The sequence below is a fragment of the Epinephelus lanceolatus genome, chromosome 3 (assembly GCF_041903045.1).
Source record: "Epinephelus lanceolatus isolate andai-2023 chromosome 3, ASM4190304v1, whole genome shotgun sequence".
NCBI classification, from domain to species: Eukaryota; Metazoa; Chordata; class Actinopteri; order Perciformes; family Serranidae; genus Epinephelus; species Epinephelus lanceolatus.
In genome coordinates this window covers 26606204-26621445 of record NC_135736.1, presented here as the reverse complement: position 1 = coordinate 26621445, position 15242 = coordinate 26606204, and the positions used below count along the sequence as shown (strand labels likewise).

Below are 15242 nucleotides of genomic sequence, written 5' to 3'. Positions count from 1 at the left end.
CTGGCATGTATATGTGTACAAACAACTTCTCAGTGTGTCGTCACTTTTGTGCGTCTGTACATTCAGAAAGTTTCTTGTGTGGAAAACCCATGGTACCACTTCACCTCATTGCATGTTCGTGTGTACATAGGACGACGCAGTCATGGAGGACAACATGAAGATGGAGGTCACAGGTAAACTGAAGACACACTTTAACACTGCGCCAAAGCACAACAACACCACAGCTGGGGTGAACGTCATCATGGTAAGCACCTAGAAACATTCACCAACCAGCATATGAATGATTTGCAATTCAGTAAAAATGACTGTTAGACGTTTGCCTAATTTTTCTGAGATTTACTGCAGCCCTTTTCAGAGAGAACCCTTATGACCGCCATGAAATCGTTGACTTTCAGTGACACCTTTTGACATGGGTTTAACAGTAACTGACAAGGTGTCTGAAGCAGCTTGAACATATTGGGCCCTTTTCCAAACCACCCATTTGGTTGTGAATGTCTGACCCAAATACAGAAGATTGAGCTCCTTCTGATTCACTTTATATGAATCTCACGCCCACTTAATCACCGGGCCAAGAATAACTGACCTCAATCATCGTCCAGAGACAACTCATAAACAACTTATGCTGCTGTAAACATGTCAGACAGGATTGTAGAGATGGAATGATGGAAGAACTTGGACAGGGCGCAAGAAGTCATTCCTGTAGCAATCACATCCTTCCTTCATGCCCCTTTCAAGCCTCACTTGCATCATTTCCTGTTGTACAGTTCGACTTTCTCCACTCCTCATCTCATCAGGTCACACCACCCATCAGCCCACTCTCTTCAGTCTGTCTGTCTGAGCTGAAAGCAGGGACGGGGGGGAAGGGGAAGTGTCTAATTAGAAATCTGATTTGATGGTTGCTGCAAAGAGCCTCATTTCTTGTTGTAAATCTCATTTGACAGTTTGAGGTGTAAACGCGGGCCCTGGCCTCGGCCCCTCCTCCTCCTCCTCCTCTCCATCCTCTTCCTCCTCCCTCCTCCTCACCCCTCCCTCACACCCGACCCAGGACCAAAGGGGACGCCTGGAGCTGAGAGCAGGGTACACACTGCATACCCCCCCCCTGCCTCTCTTCTTCCTTTCCAGCCATCGCCCTTCCCTTCGTCCACTTCCCTTCATCTATAACAACTCCCACCCACCCCTCCCCTTCCTTCCTGTCTCTTTCTCAGGCCTCCTGCCCCTCTTCTTCAACCGCCAGCTGCAGTAACTGCTCTCAATAACCAGCTGATGTGGGCCTCAGTAACACTCTCTCCACATTCGCTCTGTCCTGGATTTACCCCTCTCGGCTGTTTTCATACTGCTCATTCTGCGCCTTCGCTCACATTTCATCCCATTTGTATCGATCAAAACTTCCATGGGATGTGAAAAATAATCGTCTGTGTTTTGAAGGATGTGTTTGTTTAATTGCATTGTCACTGAGGTTATTTAGCATGTTTACAGCGCTAATGCAAGCTAATGCAAGAGCAGTTTAATTTGCCTCCCTCTCTGCCGTTATTTATTGTTTGGTATTGATCTCATTCAAAATAGCTCCTTAAAATCAGCTTGCTGAGGGTCCACAGTTCCATCATTGGTGGCTCATAATGGCTGCAAATAATGGTACTCTGGTGCCACCTTGTGGGGAAAATTAGGAAGTGTGCTTAAACCATTCTGGAGTTTGAATTTGCAGAGATGGATGCAAACCAGTGTGGCTTTATTGCCTTCCCCTCACCACTTTAAAGGACAAGACTGACATTATTCTCTATTTTCCTTATCAAGATCAAATTCTATGAAAAGACCAAAGCCAACATTAGTCCGTCTCTTTATACTGTAAGTGATTCTCAGCCCCCAAGCCAGTTTGTTCCAAGCTAGTGGGTAACAAATACTAACTTTCATTTTCAAACAGCTGAGCGTGTTTTCAGTAAACCTCACTCAAAAAGCATGTGTTAGGGACTCTTTTTCAGCCGGGGATGAAAGGTCCAGTGTGTAAGATTTAGGAGGATTTAATGGCATCTAATGGGGAGAACAGCAGATTGCAACCAGCTGAAACTTCTGGTTAGAATCCCTTCAGTGTTCATTGTTCAGGAGGTTTTACGGGGAGGCCAACAATCCGCAGAGGTCTCATCCTCTCGAAAACAAATGGACCAGGGGTCTAATTTATAAACATTGCCTAAGCACAAAATGAGGTCTGAAAGTGGCGTACACCATTTACTATGCAGAGGTTGTGATCTTTAAAAGTGGACTTGATGGACAAAACTTTGACCCATGCTTAAGAACATTGTGGAGACAGGAAATTGATGATGGAGAAGGTGAGGTGGAAGCCTGATTGTAGAAATATATAGAAAATATTTTTTGGCGCATGTCATTTTTAGTTTGGATCCTAAGTATTGTTTTATAAATTAGACCCCAGGTGATTTAAACCGATAAAAACCCTGAATTAGGCTGTTTCACATTGAAAAAAATGTTTTTTCCCCGATGCTCTTGTTGTGCACACTACAGCCAGTGTTTGTCCGTTCTGGGCTACTGTAGAAACATGGCAGCGCAACATGTCATAGATATGTATATAGATATAAACGGCTCATTCTAAGGTAACAAAGACACAAAAATTCTTATTTTCAGGTGATTATACACACAAAAAGAAAACATGCTTATTATATTATGTTTCATCAGGGGTAGGCAGTCTGAGGCTCCAAAGCCTTATGCAGCTCCTTAGCCCCTCTCAAGTGGCTCCCTGAGGCTTTGACCAAAAAATTTACATGAAAATTAATAATTAATATTTTTTTAAACATTTTAATTTTCAAATTCCATGGCCTGGCACCTTTTCCTATAAATTTTGCTGAACCTAAACAGCAGTGGCTCGTCTTTGGTTTTCCTGGCTAAACTAGCTATGGACTTCAAATCCAAAAAATTAAGTCTTGGAGGTAAATAGTGAATTCAGTAGTGTGTGGACAGAGTTTTTTCTTTCACGTACCAAATTATTATTAATAGGCCACTGCAGAGTAGCCACCTTGTAGTGTCACATATCACTGAATGCTCATCTAGACCTATTAGTAATGTGTAAAGGCTAATTAAGACATAATAGGCTGTGTTACTTACATTATAAGGCTTAAATATGCTTTGTGGCTACAAAAATGGCCTCTTTGATTGAAAAGGTTGCCGACCCCTACCCTAAATCCTATACACCGGACTTTTAAAACATATTTGATGCACTAGTGAGTATTTACAGCAGCAGGTTGGTGTATGTGGGACTGAGTTAAAATAAACTATAGAGCTCATGTTTACTGAGCATGTCATCCAGTGCAGCAGTGTGGCTCATGATTGTGTTTTTGATGGGTGTTTTTTGCATGTATTGACAAAAATTGAGCTCTATGGCACAGAGGAATAAGTTACCAGTCTAAAAAGGCAACAGTTGATTGTTGGTTTTGGTCTTTCCCTGGGTTTTCTTGACAGTCAGAGAGATCTAAAACAATGCCAGTCACGTCTTTTAAAACTAGAACATCCAAAAATAAATTTAACTCATACCTAACCTCGCACTGTATTGAGACTTCTGTAAATACAGCTTAGTACTAACTGACACGTGTTTCTGCCTGAATTAGTCACTCATAGAAAGTTTGTTCCAGCTCAGTCTTCTCACATGCAAATGCTCACTTGGTCCAAACCAAATTGTGTTTCAATGATCTGACATAGAGGATTAGCACTGAGCTGGAACAGCAACTGTCCACTGGCCATCATTGCTTGTTGTGTTGACTTTGTTTTGTGAAGCTGTGAGTAAGACTAGTCTCTGTCCCTTTTTTGCTTCTTCCCTCTCCCTGCATTACGTCCCTCTGAATTAGCTCCAAGGCAATGGTATGTACTAACACTTGACGCTACGCCTCGTCTGTTCTGCTGCTGACACTCAGCACAAGGGCAAATGAGGAACGTGATATTTACTGGTTTTATGTCCCACGTAAGAACACATCATTGGCTTTGATTGAGACAAAGGCACCTTGTGTTTATCTGTTAAATGAAAAAGTAACAGTTTACGTTCTCATTTGCCCTTCCTTTCTACATAGAATAGCAGTGATGACCTGATTCTGCCTTCTCGTGGAGTCACTCTACTGTGTGAAGAGAATACTGTCTTTTTGTTTGATCATCTTTCAGTTATTTATGTCCATTTCCATTAGCTTGTTTCATCATGTGTGTGGTTCATGCATAGAGATCATTAAAAAATACAAAACTGGGTCAGCAGTTAATGGTTGTAGGTGTAAAAAGATGTAGTTTCTCACTGCAGGAGCTAGACAGTCAAAGGAAAGCACAATTAATTTTATGCTTTTAAGTTTCCTGATATCAGTGTAGACTGACCCACGATATCGTTCCTTTTATGTTCTGATTGGCTTCAGATATATGTAAGTATGAAGCTGACAGTGTGTCTGTCTGTTTTGCCAGATGACAGCTCTTGATAAGAAGACCCTCCAGCTCACCACCCGTCGTCGTCCACGGCCCCAAACAGTGCCATGTCCACCATCATCGTCTAGCAAGAAAGCCCCATCTGCCCTTCCAGTCAAATCAGCCTCGCCAACAAAGTCAGGACCAGCTTCCCCAACCAAACAGGCATCACGCACCAAAGAACCAAAACCTGCCACGCCTAAGTCACCCATTAAGTCTGCTCGTCTCAAGGCACCCAAGACCGCTGGGGCTGCTGTTCCTGATGCTACATCCACCTCCAATGCTTCCTGTTCTCATTCCCAAGCTGATGGTGTTGATTTCCCTCCCCCTGCTCCTGTGAGTTCACCTCATGTCTCCCCTTCACCCTCTGCTGAATCTCTCCCCATCACCTCTTTGCCTGTCTCCTCCCCGCCTGAAACATCACCCTCTGCTGCTCCCTGCTTATCTCTAGAAACACCCTCACCCTCTGCCCCTCCTGTTGTTTCCACCTGCAACACTCCCTCTACACCCGTCTCCTGCCCTTCCCCATCATCTCCAACCAAACCAACCCAAATCCCTTCCTCCTCTCCTACCAAAGAGGCACCATCCCCACCTTCCTCTCCCACAAAACAAGCCTCCCCCTCCCCAGTCTCCCCCATCAAACCTGTCATATTCTTCCCCTTCTCCTCCCCGACCAAACAAGAACCTTCCTCCCCATCTCCCAATCATCCAACCCTGTTTCCCTCTCCTCCTTCTACACCTCCCAGATCCACATCCCCACCCTCCCCCGCTGGCCCTCCTTCTCCCAGCCCTCTACCTGCTGAGGAGCTAGTGGAGATTTAAATGGTGATTCTATAGCCAGTATCACCTCCCACTCCTTCTTATAACATGTATGTGTCAGTAAACAGTCCATCCCGAGCATTTCCAATAGCTGTAAACTGAGCCAGTGACTGCTGTGTCCATAGTTTTCTCTCACTCTTACACCACTCATTCTGAGAGACGGAGGATACAAAGCATTTTCTAAGAGTGTGTCGATTGTATATATATGTTTGTATTTATTAATGGAGGATGTGGAGAAAGGGAATGAGCTGAATACATCACTGTTCTGAGTGGTTTGTCTTTAGTTGTCATGCATTACTACAGTATATCACCTTAATGTGAATTCTTTCTTTTATTTATTATCCCGTGTTGACTGCCTGTGGCTCTTTTGTAAATAGTTATTCATCACACCATTGTGAACTCCTATTGCTTTAGCAGAGAGACAGTATGTCCACAATACACACAAAAGTATTACAGCATATCAAACGTCTGAACTTGCTAGCCTAGCTACCTGTAGTGTACTCCAACTATAACCACTATCAGTATTTTCTCTGACCACAGCCATCCTGATGGTAACCGCAAGTCTACTGTTCAACTTAAGATTCCTATTAAGTGTTATTATATACAGTGCAGTGGGTTGACAAAATAAATGTAATACCAACCAAAGTACCAAACTACGGCCATGCTTTGTCAGTGAAACAGCCTCAGCTGTAGCCTTGAATTCATGCGTGTAAAAGTGTTAATAATCAACAGTGTTAACGCTGACACACATGGCTGTTCACATTCAGCTTAAAGGGTATGTTCACCAAATTACAAAAAAATAAACATTGTCTTAGTTACCTCTAGTGCAGTGAACACCACCCTTTGTGGCTTGTGACCTTGTATAGTAACAGTTAGAATGGGATCGATTTCCGATTTTGATGGTCTGGTCTGGTGTACGAGCTCAAACCAGTTTGATTTTCTGAAAACCAACTGAACCAGCGTTTGTCATTATAAACCTTACTGGCAAATTCAGAAAATATAAACAGACTAATAGAACCACTAGTGTCTGACAGGCTGTGCGTTATTTACTGCCAAGTGGAGCACTGTAACATGAACAAAATCAAATTTTAGTAGAGGTGGGAAGTGGAAGAACAACACACATTGTGTTTGTTTACTGGAAACTTAATGTGTTTTTTGAGGTGACAAGAGGAGACATTGTTTTGACATAGCATCAATATGGCATCATTTTGAATATGAAACTGACAAAAGAAGTGAGCTAAAAAACAGACGATGCAATGTGCGCCTCTCGGGAGTGGCTGCTGAGTCAAGTGCGACACATAGTGGCAAAATTCGGTATTCCAGTCCAAGGTTTGGCTTAATATCAGACTGGTTTGGAAATCTTTACTCTTGGCCACAGGAGTGTTTTTTTCTGCTTTCCTATCCTGTCAATCATCTCTAAAACTCTTTAAAATGATCTCATGACAAGTTTCTCTCACCAGATGTAGACTGTGGCTTTAAACCTGCCACTGGGCGCTAATTTCTCCCTTCCTTCTGCTATCTGCATGTTACTGTTTTCAAAACCGCCCTCGCTACGGGAAACAACAACCTCCGAGCTATCAGCTTACATGCTGAAAATGGCATAAAGGCACGCAAGCTTTGTTCTCTTGGTCAATTTTTGTAAAATCGAGAACAAATAAAACAACCTGTGAAGACACGTCAGAAAAGCCACGACGCCGTCTCGCAGGACTCTTGTGCCAGATGTTAATCAGTTTTCTAACACAGTCCGTTGGAGTTGATTTGCCACATTTTTTAACTTTGGCAGCAGCATGCGACAGTGACCAGTGTACAGATCTGTTTCACTTCACACAAGTATTATTGTAATGTTCAGCTAGAGCCAAATACAGCCAGCAAATCATGTGTGGAGTCCAGTGAGCTCCTCCAGATCTAATATACAGTCATGCTTAGCTTCGAGGGCAACGATTATCAAATCATAGTGACACAGGACTGTTAATGTTTCTGTGGCTTTTCTTGTGCAGGGCCATTTTAATGACACTACTTGCCTCCCCATGTCCAAATGTTCCGCCGGAACAAGGTCAACCCTGACACTATTTCGCAAAAGCACTGTCGCTGCATCCTAGGCTTCCTTCCACCCAAGACAATTATGATTGGTTTAAAGAAACACAACCAAACCCGAGAGATTTTTCCCTCATAGCAGAAAGATAATCAGTGATTCCAGACCCCTCTCTAGCCCGAGCACGTGACTAGCTTGTGACCCAATGCAGGGTCCGGAGCCCAAGGTTGGGAATCACTGCTCTTGTGTTAAACAGAGAGATGTATCATAGAAATGTACTTTGCTGTTACTCGAAACTTAATTCTGTCTGACTTCATTGTACAAACAGCTGTTTCAAAGGAATACATCTGCTGTAAGTGAGGGTAAATAAGTGTTCCTTTTATTTAGGTGAACTGACCCTTTAACATGACCTGCCAGTGTATCCGCCTCTGTAATTACGAATAAGTCAGTGTGCACCCACTGTAACTGACGGACATGCTGATACATCCACATCCTGTTTGTATGTATTATTTGATGTGAACACTGTAGTTGTAAATAGTGTGAAGAATCTTAGCTGTCCACCTGAAACTTGAAGGTTTGTTTTTGTCTGTGTGTGTCTGAGCAGTTAATGGCGCTCAGCGTCACTAATAACTGCGTCAAACTAGAGAAAATAGATCCAACAGACATGAAACCAAATTGCAGGTTTGTTTCTAATGAATTGGAATTTTCTCCTCAGACTGCAGCGCTGCACAGAGAGAAAACAGATGAACTCAGTTACCAGTCGATATAATTCCTACTGACAATGCTACACTGTGGGTTGCATGAAACAAGTCAATGCTGTTCCTTCAAAATACTCAAGCAATGGTCTTCGATCTGCTGGATCTATACGAATGAATGTGTCGTAAAGGTGACGGGTTTGTGCCTGACCACTAGCTAACAGCTCATAACTTAATGATGCCTTTATCAAAACCAGCTTGGCTGAAAAACGGAGTTCCAACGTGTGCATCCTAAAGATAAGTTATGTAAGATTTTTCGTTTTGTACCCGTTTCAGACTCCACAGCAGCATTTACCCCAGCTGGTGTTTAGTAGGGCTAACTCCTTCAGTGGTTCAACATGCCTCTTTATCTCTTCAGGACTTTCAGCTGCATGCATACTCCATTCCCACCTCCTGTTTCTCCCTGTAAGACAGAAACCCCTCACACATACACAAAGTCAAGTTGGTACATAATGTCATTTAGCTTCCCCTGATGTATATGTAGTTAAAGGTAGATTTTCATATGCAGTTTGTAAAGGGAAATTTGTATGAAAAGACAGTTTTAAAACAGGTTTATCGTCTGTCAAACTGGAGTAACAGTTTTTATTAGGCATAAAGTGGCTGCTTTTGATGTCCTATTGTTTGAAAGGAAGAACAGCAAAATGCAATAAAGACTTCAAATGAATGTTTGTGGATATTTCTGTGTGTGAGACCAGAAGTTGGCCACTAGAGGGTGCTGTGCAGACTTCAAAAATGAGTGTACACTTCCAACACTACATGCCACATTCACCCCTTTCACACACTGGTGGCTGAGGCTACCATACAAGGTGCCACTTGCAACTTAGTTTAACATTCACCTGGACTCACACACTGGGATTTTGGGTTCAGTATCTTGCCCGAGAACACTTTGACATGCAGACTGGTCTAGCTGGGGATCGAACTGCTGATCTTCCAATGAGTTAGCAACCTGCTCTACCTCCTGAGCCACAGCCACCCTGTCTCAGTGCTTCCTAGTGACAAACACACTCATACAAAAGACAATTCAAGTTATAAAATTCCATTTTATTGTCAGAACTCGGCACACAAAACACTCAAATGATTGCAAAAAAAAAAAAAAAATTGGTTGATAGATAACAGTAGTTCTCATGTAACTGGAGATTCAAACCACATCAAAGCGCAAACTTTAAAGGAATGTTTCCCCCGAAATCAAAAGATACAGGTGGACGTTCATTTTAGAAGGGACCAAAGGAACATGTCTCCATTTTAGTGCTGAATCATCACATCAGAACATAATCACTTAACCCTTGATGCAAAATAGAGAAGTCGTCCTTCCTGTCATTGCACATCTCACTTTGCTGTTAGAGAGACAGGACTCAAAGAGGACTTTAAAGATGCTATGCTGGCTTGGGCACCTAGTTTGATGATATGATGTGAATTTTGTTTAGTGATTTTATTAGTGAGCCCATTCACTCCGTCACAGATTCCTATTTTAGTGAAAAAAATGATTTGGGAGAGAAATGTAAAAAGCAAAATCCTTGTCGTAGTTTTCCTGACATCCTCCTCCACATAAAGCTCATCTTTATTGGGAGCGGGAAGTTTTTCTGGATGTCTGATAGGTCTGTACTGATATGTTTTACATGAGTAGTGAGCCATGCACAGAAACGCAATCTCTTAGCAAGTACAGAGGGAATGGAGATTTTAAATATGGAGGACTACATTTAAACAGAATATATAGATATTTATATATATATGTATATTCCCTCTTAGTTTATCCTTCTGTCCAATACATTTATTATTTATTCAAACATTTCATATCTACCCGCTGTGCTGCCAAAAAGCATGTTAAAAGTGAATGATAGCTTAATAATTATTCCCCACATACACACCTACAGGAAAAAAAAATCACTCACCCTAAAGTACACAAATATTTGGATTTTTTTAAGTCAAGAGAAAAGGTTCTCACTAGCTCCCCACAAATCCCGCTGTTATTTTCCGGAGGAGATGAAAATAGACTCTTACAGCTAAAAATAGATTTGTTTTTAACCGTACAGTAACGTAACCCCCACCCTGTGATTTATATGAAAGTTTTCTATCTGATCTACAAAATATAGCAATGCCCTTTTTAAAAATAGTTTGATTCTTTACTATAACAGGACAGGTTTTTTTTTCTTCTTTCATTGAGATACATTCAGGATATCAGGATTCAGACAGAATAGTGCCTTTGATAAGAGTTCACACTTTGCAACTGTTTTGTATTTTTCGTCAGTATCCAACTTTGTCAGTCAAGTTGAGCTGCTGTCGTCAGCTCAGTACCTGGTCTGGTACTCGTGGTGCCATCTGTTGAAGTCGTTGTAGAAGAGCACGATACTTCCAGACGCCATGCCCGTTATGATGCACCTAGGAGAGTTAGAAGAGAACATCATGAGGTTTTGTCTGTCCAGTGTTTGTCTTTTGAATTGCTGTGAATTTGAATTGAATTTAATGCGTCTCTAGTGCAACATTTTGCTCAAACAAACTCAATTACAACTTTTAGGTGCTTTTTTGAAGTATGGAATTCTACTTACCTGCATTTCAGATGCACTTTTTACACTTCACTATATTTATCTGACATCTGTAGTTACTTTAAAGAGTAAGGTTTTACATACACACACGATCAGCTTGTAAAACATGATGTACGACACAACCGCATGAAGTCATTCTAATCTTCACCTTAACCATTAAAATACTGCTTACATGTTAATGCACCAGTAGTGACAATAACAATCCTGTAATAACACAAATATAGCTGCAACCAACTCTTCTATTCATTATCCAGTTACTGCTGAATATTTTTATGTTTCTCTGAGGGATTTTTTAGTCTGAAAAGTGTAAGAGTGGAGGGAAAATGGCCTGAAAATTTCAGCCAAAAACTTGTTTGGCTCAACCAACAGCCCAAAACCCAAAGATAAATTCACAATACTATAAAACAGATATATAAAAAATATATAATACATAAATATAAAATGTGAAACAGCAAATAATCACATTTTAAGAGCACCACAGAGTAAATATGAAGCATTTTCCTTGATACATTTCCTAAACAATTAATCAATAACCATCACTTTTGATGATTAAACTTCTGTTGGTGGACTAATCCATTGATGGACCAATCACTTCAGTCCTGAATTAATACAACAAATGCATTTTGCTCCAATATTTCTCAATTTTTACTTAAGTAATAGTTTTAATTTGTATTGTAATGGAGTATTTTGTAGTATTTTAAACACCTTAAAAAAATCCGGCAAGCTGATATTACCTTACTATAGACATTTAGGTATCTGTGTATGCCGGTCAATAACAGTGCAACTGCAGTACAAGAATTCAAAAAACATTATTTCATTAAATAGTTCCACCAGTGAGGACAATGGCACAATGTCTCACTCTACACTGTGCGATCAGAACTCTTTTAAAAACTAATCTGAGGGACCCCTGTCAAAATGCTGTGTTTATATAAAAACAAACAGCATCAGCTGTTAAATCATTGTCACATTTTCAAATATTCTTAAACCTTGATATCATATCAGCCTGTTAATGACCAGGCTATACTTTATTGTGTAGTACTTTTTATTAGAGGCAGACCAATATATAAGCCAGGCTGATACTAGCTTACTGTAGACATTTAAGTGCCTGTGCATGTCGGTCAGTAAGTATTGAGAAATTGCAGTATAAAGATTCCAAAAAACAGTTTCATTAAATAGTTCCATAGTGTATGTGTTTATTACCTTTGGTCATGTGACATGGCCATAGAGCGGATTCCTGCATCACAGCCTGGGTAGGTGAACAGCTGTTTGAGGTTGTAGACCTGCCAGACAGATATTACACCTCCATCTCCGCCTGTCAGCAGATACTGGCCGTCCCGACTCAGATACATGGCCTGGAAAAGAGACAGGGTTCATTATTAACTTTTTAATGAGCTTGAGAATTGTGTGTTCACTCCTTGGTTTTGAGTTGTTACAATCATTACAGTTTTTACAGTGAGAGGTCAGGTTTAATATAATGTTCCAAAGCATCCCGTACAATGTGAGATGAGTCAGTGACTTTTGATCATCTGTTACTGTCCTTCAATGCCAAAAAAGAGAGACAAAAAAACAAAGCAGCAAAGCTCTTCAACCTGGAACCATATGCATAAATAGTCTCCGTATAGGACGAGTGATCAGGGACCAGTTTATCTCTTATGTCAAAGTAAAGCTCATACTGCGTGGTCATGTGATCCGACAAAAGATTCCAGGTCAGCGCCGCCATCCTTAGGGGCTTTCTGTACACAAACCCTGACTGGCAACAAAGATGGCTCCCCACAGCGAGGCTCGGAGATTTACTCGTCTCATCTGCTTTTCCTGCAAACTGTAACTGCTGAATGGTTCCCCCGGGAATCAGACGTACACAAATCAAGTCTTGTGTTGGAGTCTATTATGGGCACAGTGCATAGTGGAAGCTGAAACTGAAATAGTCAGGAGCATCAATCAGCAAGTAACCGTAGCCGATGAAATGACGAGGCAGAATGTGAGTTCTAAAAGCAGCAAATGACACTAATTTAGAGCTTTTCTCGTTTGTGGTTTTATGGCACCGAATTCGGCCGTCTCTCAGCTGCAGTGATTCAGCAAGAGACGCTTCAATCATCAGCAGCATGTGTGTTGAATCAAGCTCACATTAAATGGAAAAATGAAACTTAAACTCCAGTTCTGGAGTTGGAACAAGTCATTTTCAGGAACTTGACTTGGTAAGGAAAACATAAATAACCCTTCAAGAGCAGTACACAGTGGATGGACGTGGGGGGGGGGCGCAGCCTAAATTAGGCAAATGTTTTGTATAAAGAAGAGTTTGTGGAATTTCCTACCACACTGTGATTTAAATGAGCTCTGTTTTTCATTCTCATCACGCACGCACTCGAGATAGGCACAAGACTAGCATGTGAAGGCGCTCACGCAGACAGGCACAAAATGGGCGCACAATGATGCGCTCGCATGCTGCACGCTGGCGGGAGGCCTTGAGAATCAATCCAGCCTAATTGCCACGTTAGATCATCATCCAAGATGGCTGGGAATGAAGCATGACTGAGTGCAGAGCCAGTCTGATTTGTGTGCTGTGGGTCTGTTTTGTGTGTACAGTAATTGTCTTGTGCATCAACATTCAGAGTTAATCTGACAACAACGATAAAGATAATGTTCAATTCAGCCAATCATGATCAATGCACTTAGACTGAAGCGCAGTGCAAACGAGTACATGGGGAAAAATTGTGATCCATTATACCTGCCATAAAAATGGCTACCTTTTATTGAAGAAGTGTAACTTAAAAGCAGCACTCAGTGGATTTTTGGCCACTCTGGGGCAGCATAAGACGATGACATCACCACACTGACATATTATCACCTTTATAGATGTTATGGTGAACATACTATCAAAGTGTCCTCTTCATATAATCATCATTTGGGCTCACACTTGTGTCTACCTAATAAATATAAGTTAAATATTCACTCTCTGCTTAGCTCTGCTTTGCTCTCAACCAACTCCTGCGGAAAATATCTGCTTCTTTAGTTGCTAAATGTTTCACTGTGTTAGCTGGTTGCTAACTTTGTCTGCTACTCGATGCTAGGAAAGTAGTGTGCTGTAGGTTTAGCAAAGCTTTTATGCTGAAAACAACTAATGTGGCTGGAAACAAGGTTGATAAAAGCTGAGAGTGAACCAAAACCGTAAAGCTGTGGGTCGTAAAACCAAAACAATGAGCTAAAAGAGACACTCAAGGACCACCACACCTGACACACGTCATTGAAGAACCAGTGGTGACAAAGACCAACTGTTGCATGGCCTCACTTCAACTGTGTCTCTGCACCTGAACACACCGCAAAGACTACAGCCGTCTGCCAACTAGTCATTTGGTGTGTCAGGGCCTTAAAGCACTCTGTAGAGCCGAGGAAAACTGCAGAGCCCCTCCCTTAAGCGTCATACTTGCGTTTGGCCATGTTGTCGAGCTACTTTGCTGTCTCCGTTAAGTAGCTGTCAGTTTGCCACTCACTCTGCAGCAGGAAACGGCACTTCAAAATAAAAGCTGAGTGTCGGAAATTTACTGTACTTCAAAATAAAGTGTTTTTTTTCCCCCATGAGTCACTTGCCACTTGTGGTCCTTTGAGAATGGACCTGTGACCCACTTTTGTACCACGACCCACCAATTGGTAAACCACTGCACTAATGCAACCTTAAATTTGATACTTTGATTTAAGAAGCAATCACAGCTAGCTGTTTCTTTGCCATATCCTGCATGATCAGATGACATACTACACAATAATAGTAAAAAAATAAAGACTGTAAGAGCTATTTACTAGTTACTGTTTTATATTATTGTATCTGTGTATCTACTAATGGAGTCCATGACCTTACTGAAGCCCAGCAGGAGGCAGGAGAGCTGGCAGACATGTCAGCCAGGCCAGGTAGGAGGCTGCAGACAGACATTATAAATCAGTCCCTTGCCACTGGGCGGTCAAACAAGATGGCCGATGGCTCTGTGGGAGCTAAGATGGCTACCCGGGCTCGGATGACTAAAAAATGACTCCAGCAGAAACACATGCACTTTTAATGCCCATATTTCCTACTTCTTTCGGGGGAACGGTGGGTGGATTTTGAGGCTGGGGAGGGTAAAAAAAAAAAGAGTTTAATTTATGGTGCTGTTAATCCCCCCGTTACACGGACGACGGCAGTGAAAAAACTGCTGGAATGGTTACACTGCCTGAGTTATACTAGTACTTAAAAGACTGTAATCCATTCAGTATGGCTTCTGTCACTCGATTCAGCTATTAGACTAGGATGCCGACTGTTAGCCTGTCATCTAACCTCTGACTCCAGACCCTTATAAATTTACAGTGCAAACATTCTCTCTCTTTCTCAGTCCTGCTCTCTCTTTCTTAGTGGATACTGCAGGCCAGGACAAACACTTATTTATTCTGGAGTCATACCGTGCTGAGGCTCTGAGGGCTGAGAAGATTGATTCTGGTATGTACATGAGTGCACTAAATACTGTTGGAGCCCTCAGACCGGGGAGGGTGGAGCTAAGGGGGGTTGAGACTCTCACAGCCTCACTCCAAGATGTTAGGATTTTCCTAATGCCATCTGACATGGCTGGAATTTACAACAGCAGAGGAGAGCTGACAAGGCCAGCAGTGGCCCACACTGTTCCCAAGTCGCTGCTTCGC

General features: G+C 41.8%; 2 protein-coding genes across 11 annotated transcripts in view; one reads left to right on the top strand and one right to left on the bottom strand.

The window, feature by feature from the left end:
- The window catches only part of dclk2a (doublecortin-like kinase 2a), a 67004-nt gene extending 61438 nt beyond the window's left edge, over nucleotides 1-5566 (top strand). For 2 of the 4 annotated variants that reach the window (XM_033624354.2, XM_033624353.2), the window contains exons 16-17: nucleotides 131-244; nucleotides 4438-5566. In XM_033624354.2, coding sequence (XP_033480245.2) covers nucleotides 131-244; nucleotides 4438-5259 — 936 coding nt within the window. In that variant the 3' untranslated portion in view covers nucleotides 5260-5566. Of the gene's footprint in view, nucleotides 1-130; nucleotides 245-941; nucleotides 1078-4437 lie in introns of all 4 variants that reach the window. The other 2 variants (XR_004501556.2, XM_033624355.2) reach the window with 2 other exon arrangements.
- A 4614-nt stretch (nucleotides 5567-10180) lies between these two features.
- The window catches only part of lrba (LPS-responsive vesicle trafficking, beach and anchor containing), a 236340-nt gene continuing 231278 nt past the window's right edge, over nucleotides 10181-15242 (bottom strand). For all 7 annotated transcript variants that reach the window (XM_033624965.2, XM_078166196.1, XM_033624967.2 and 4 more), the window contains exons 55-56: nucleotides 11784-11935; nucleotides 10181-10419 (exon numbers count right to left, since the gene is read on the bottom strand). In XM_033624965.2, coding sequence (XP_033480856.1) covers nucleotides 10329-10419; nucleotides 11784-11935 — 243 coding nt within the window. In that variant the 3' untranslated portion in view covers nucleotides 10181-10328. The remainder of the gene's footprint in view (nucleotides 10420-11783; nucleotides 11936-15242) is intronic.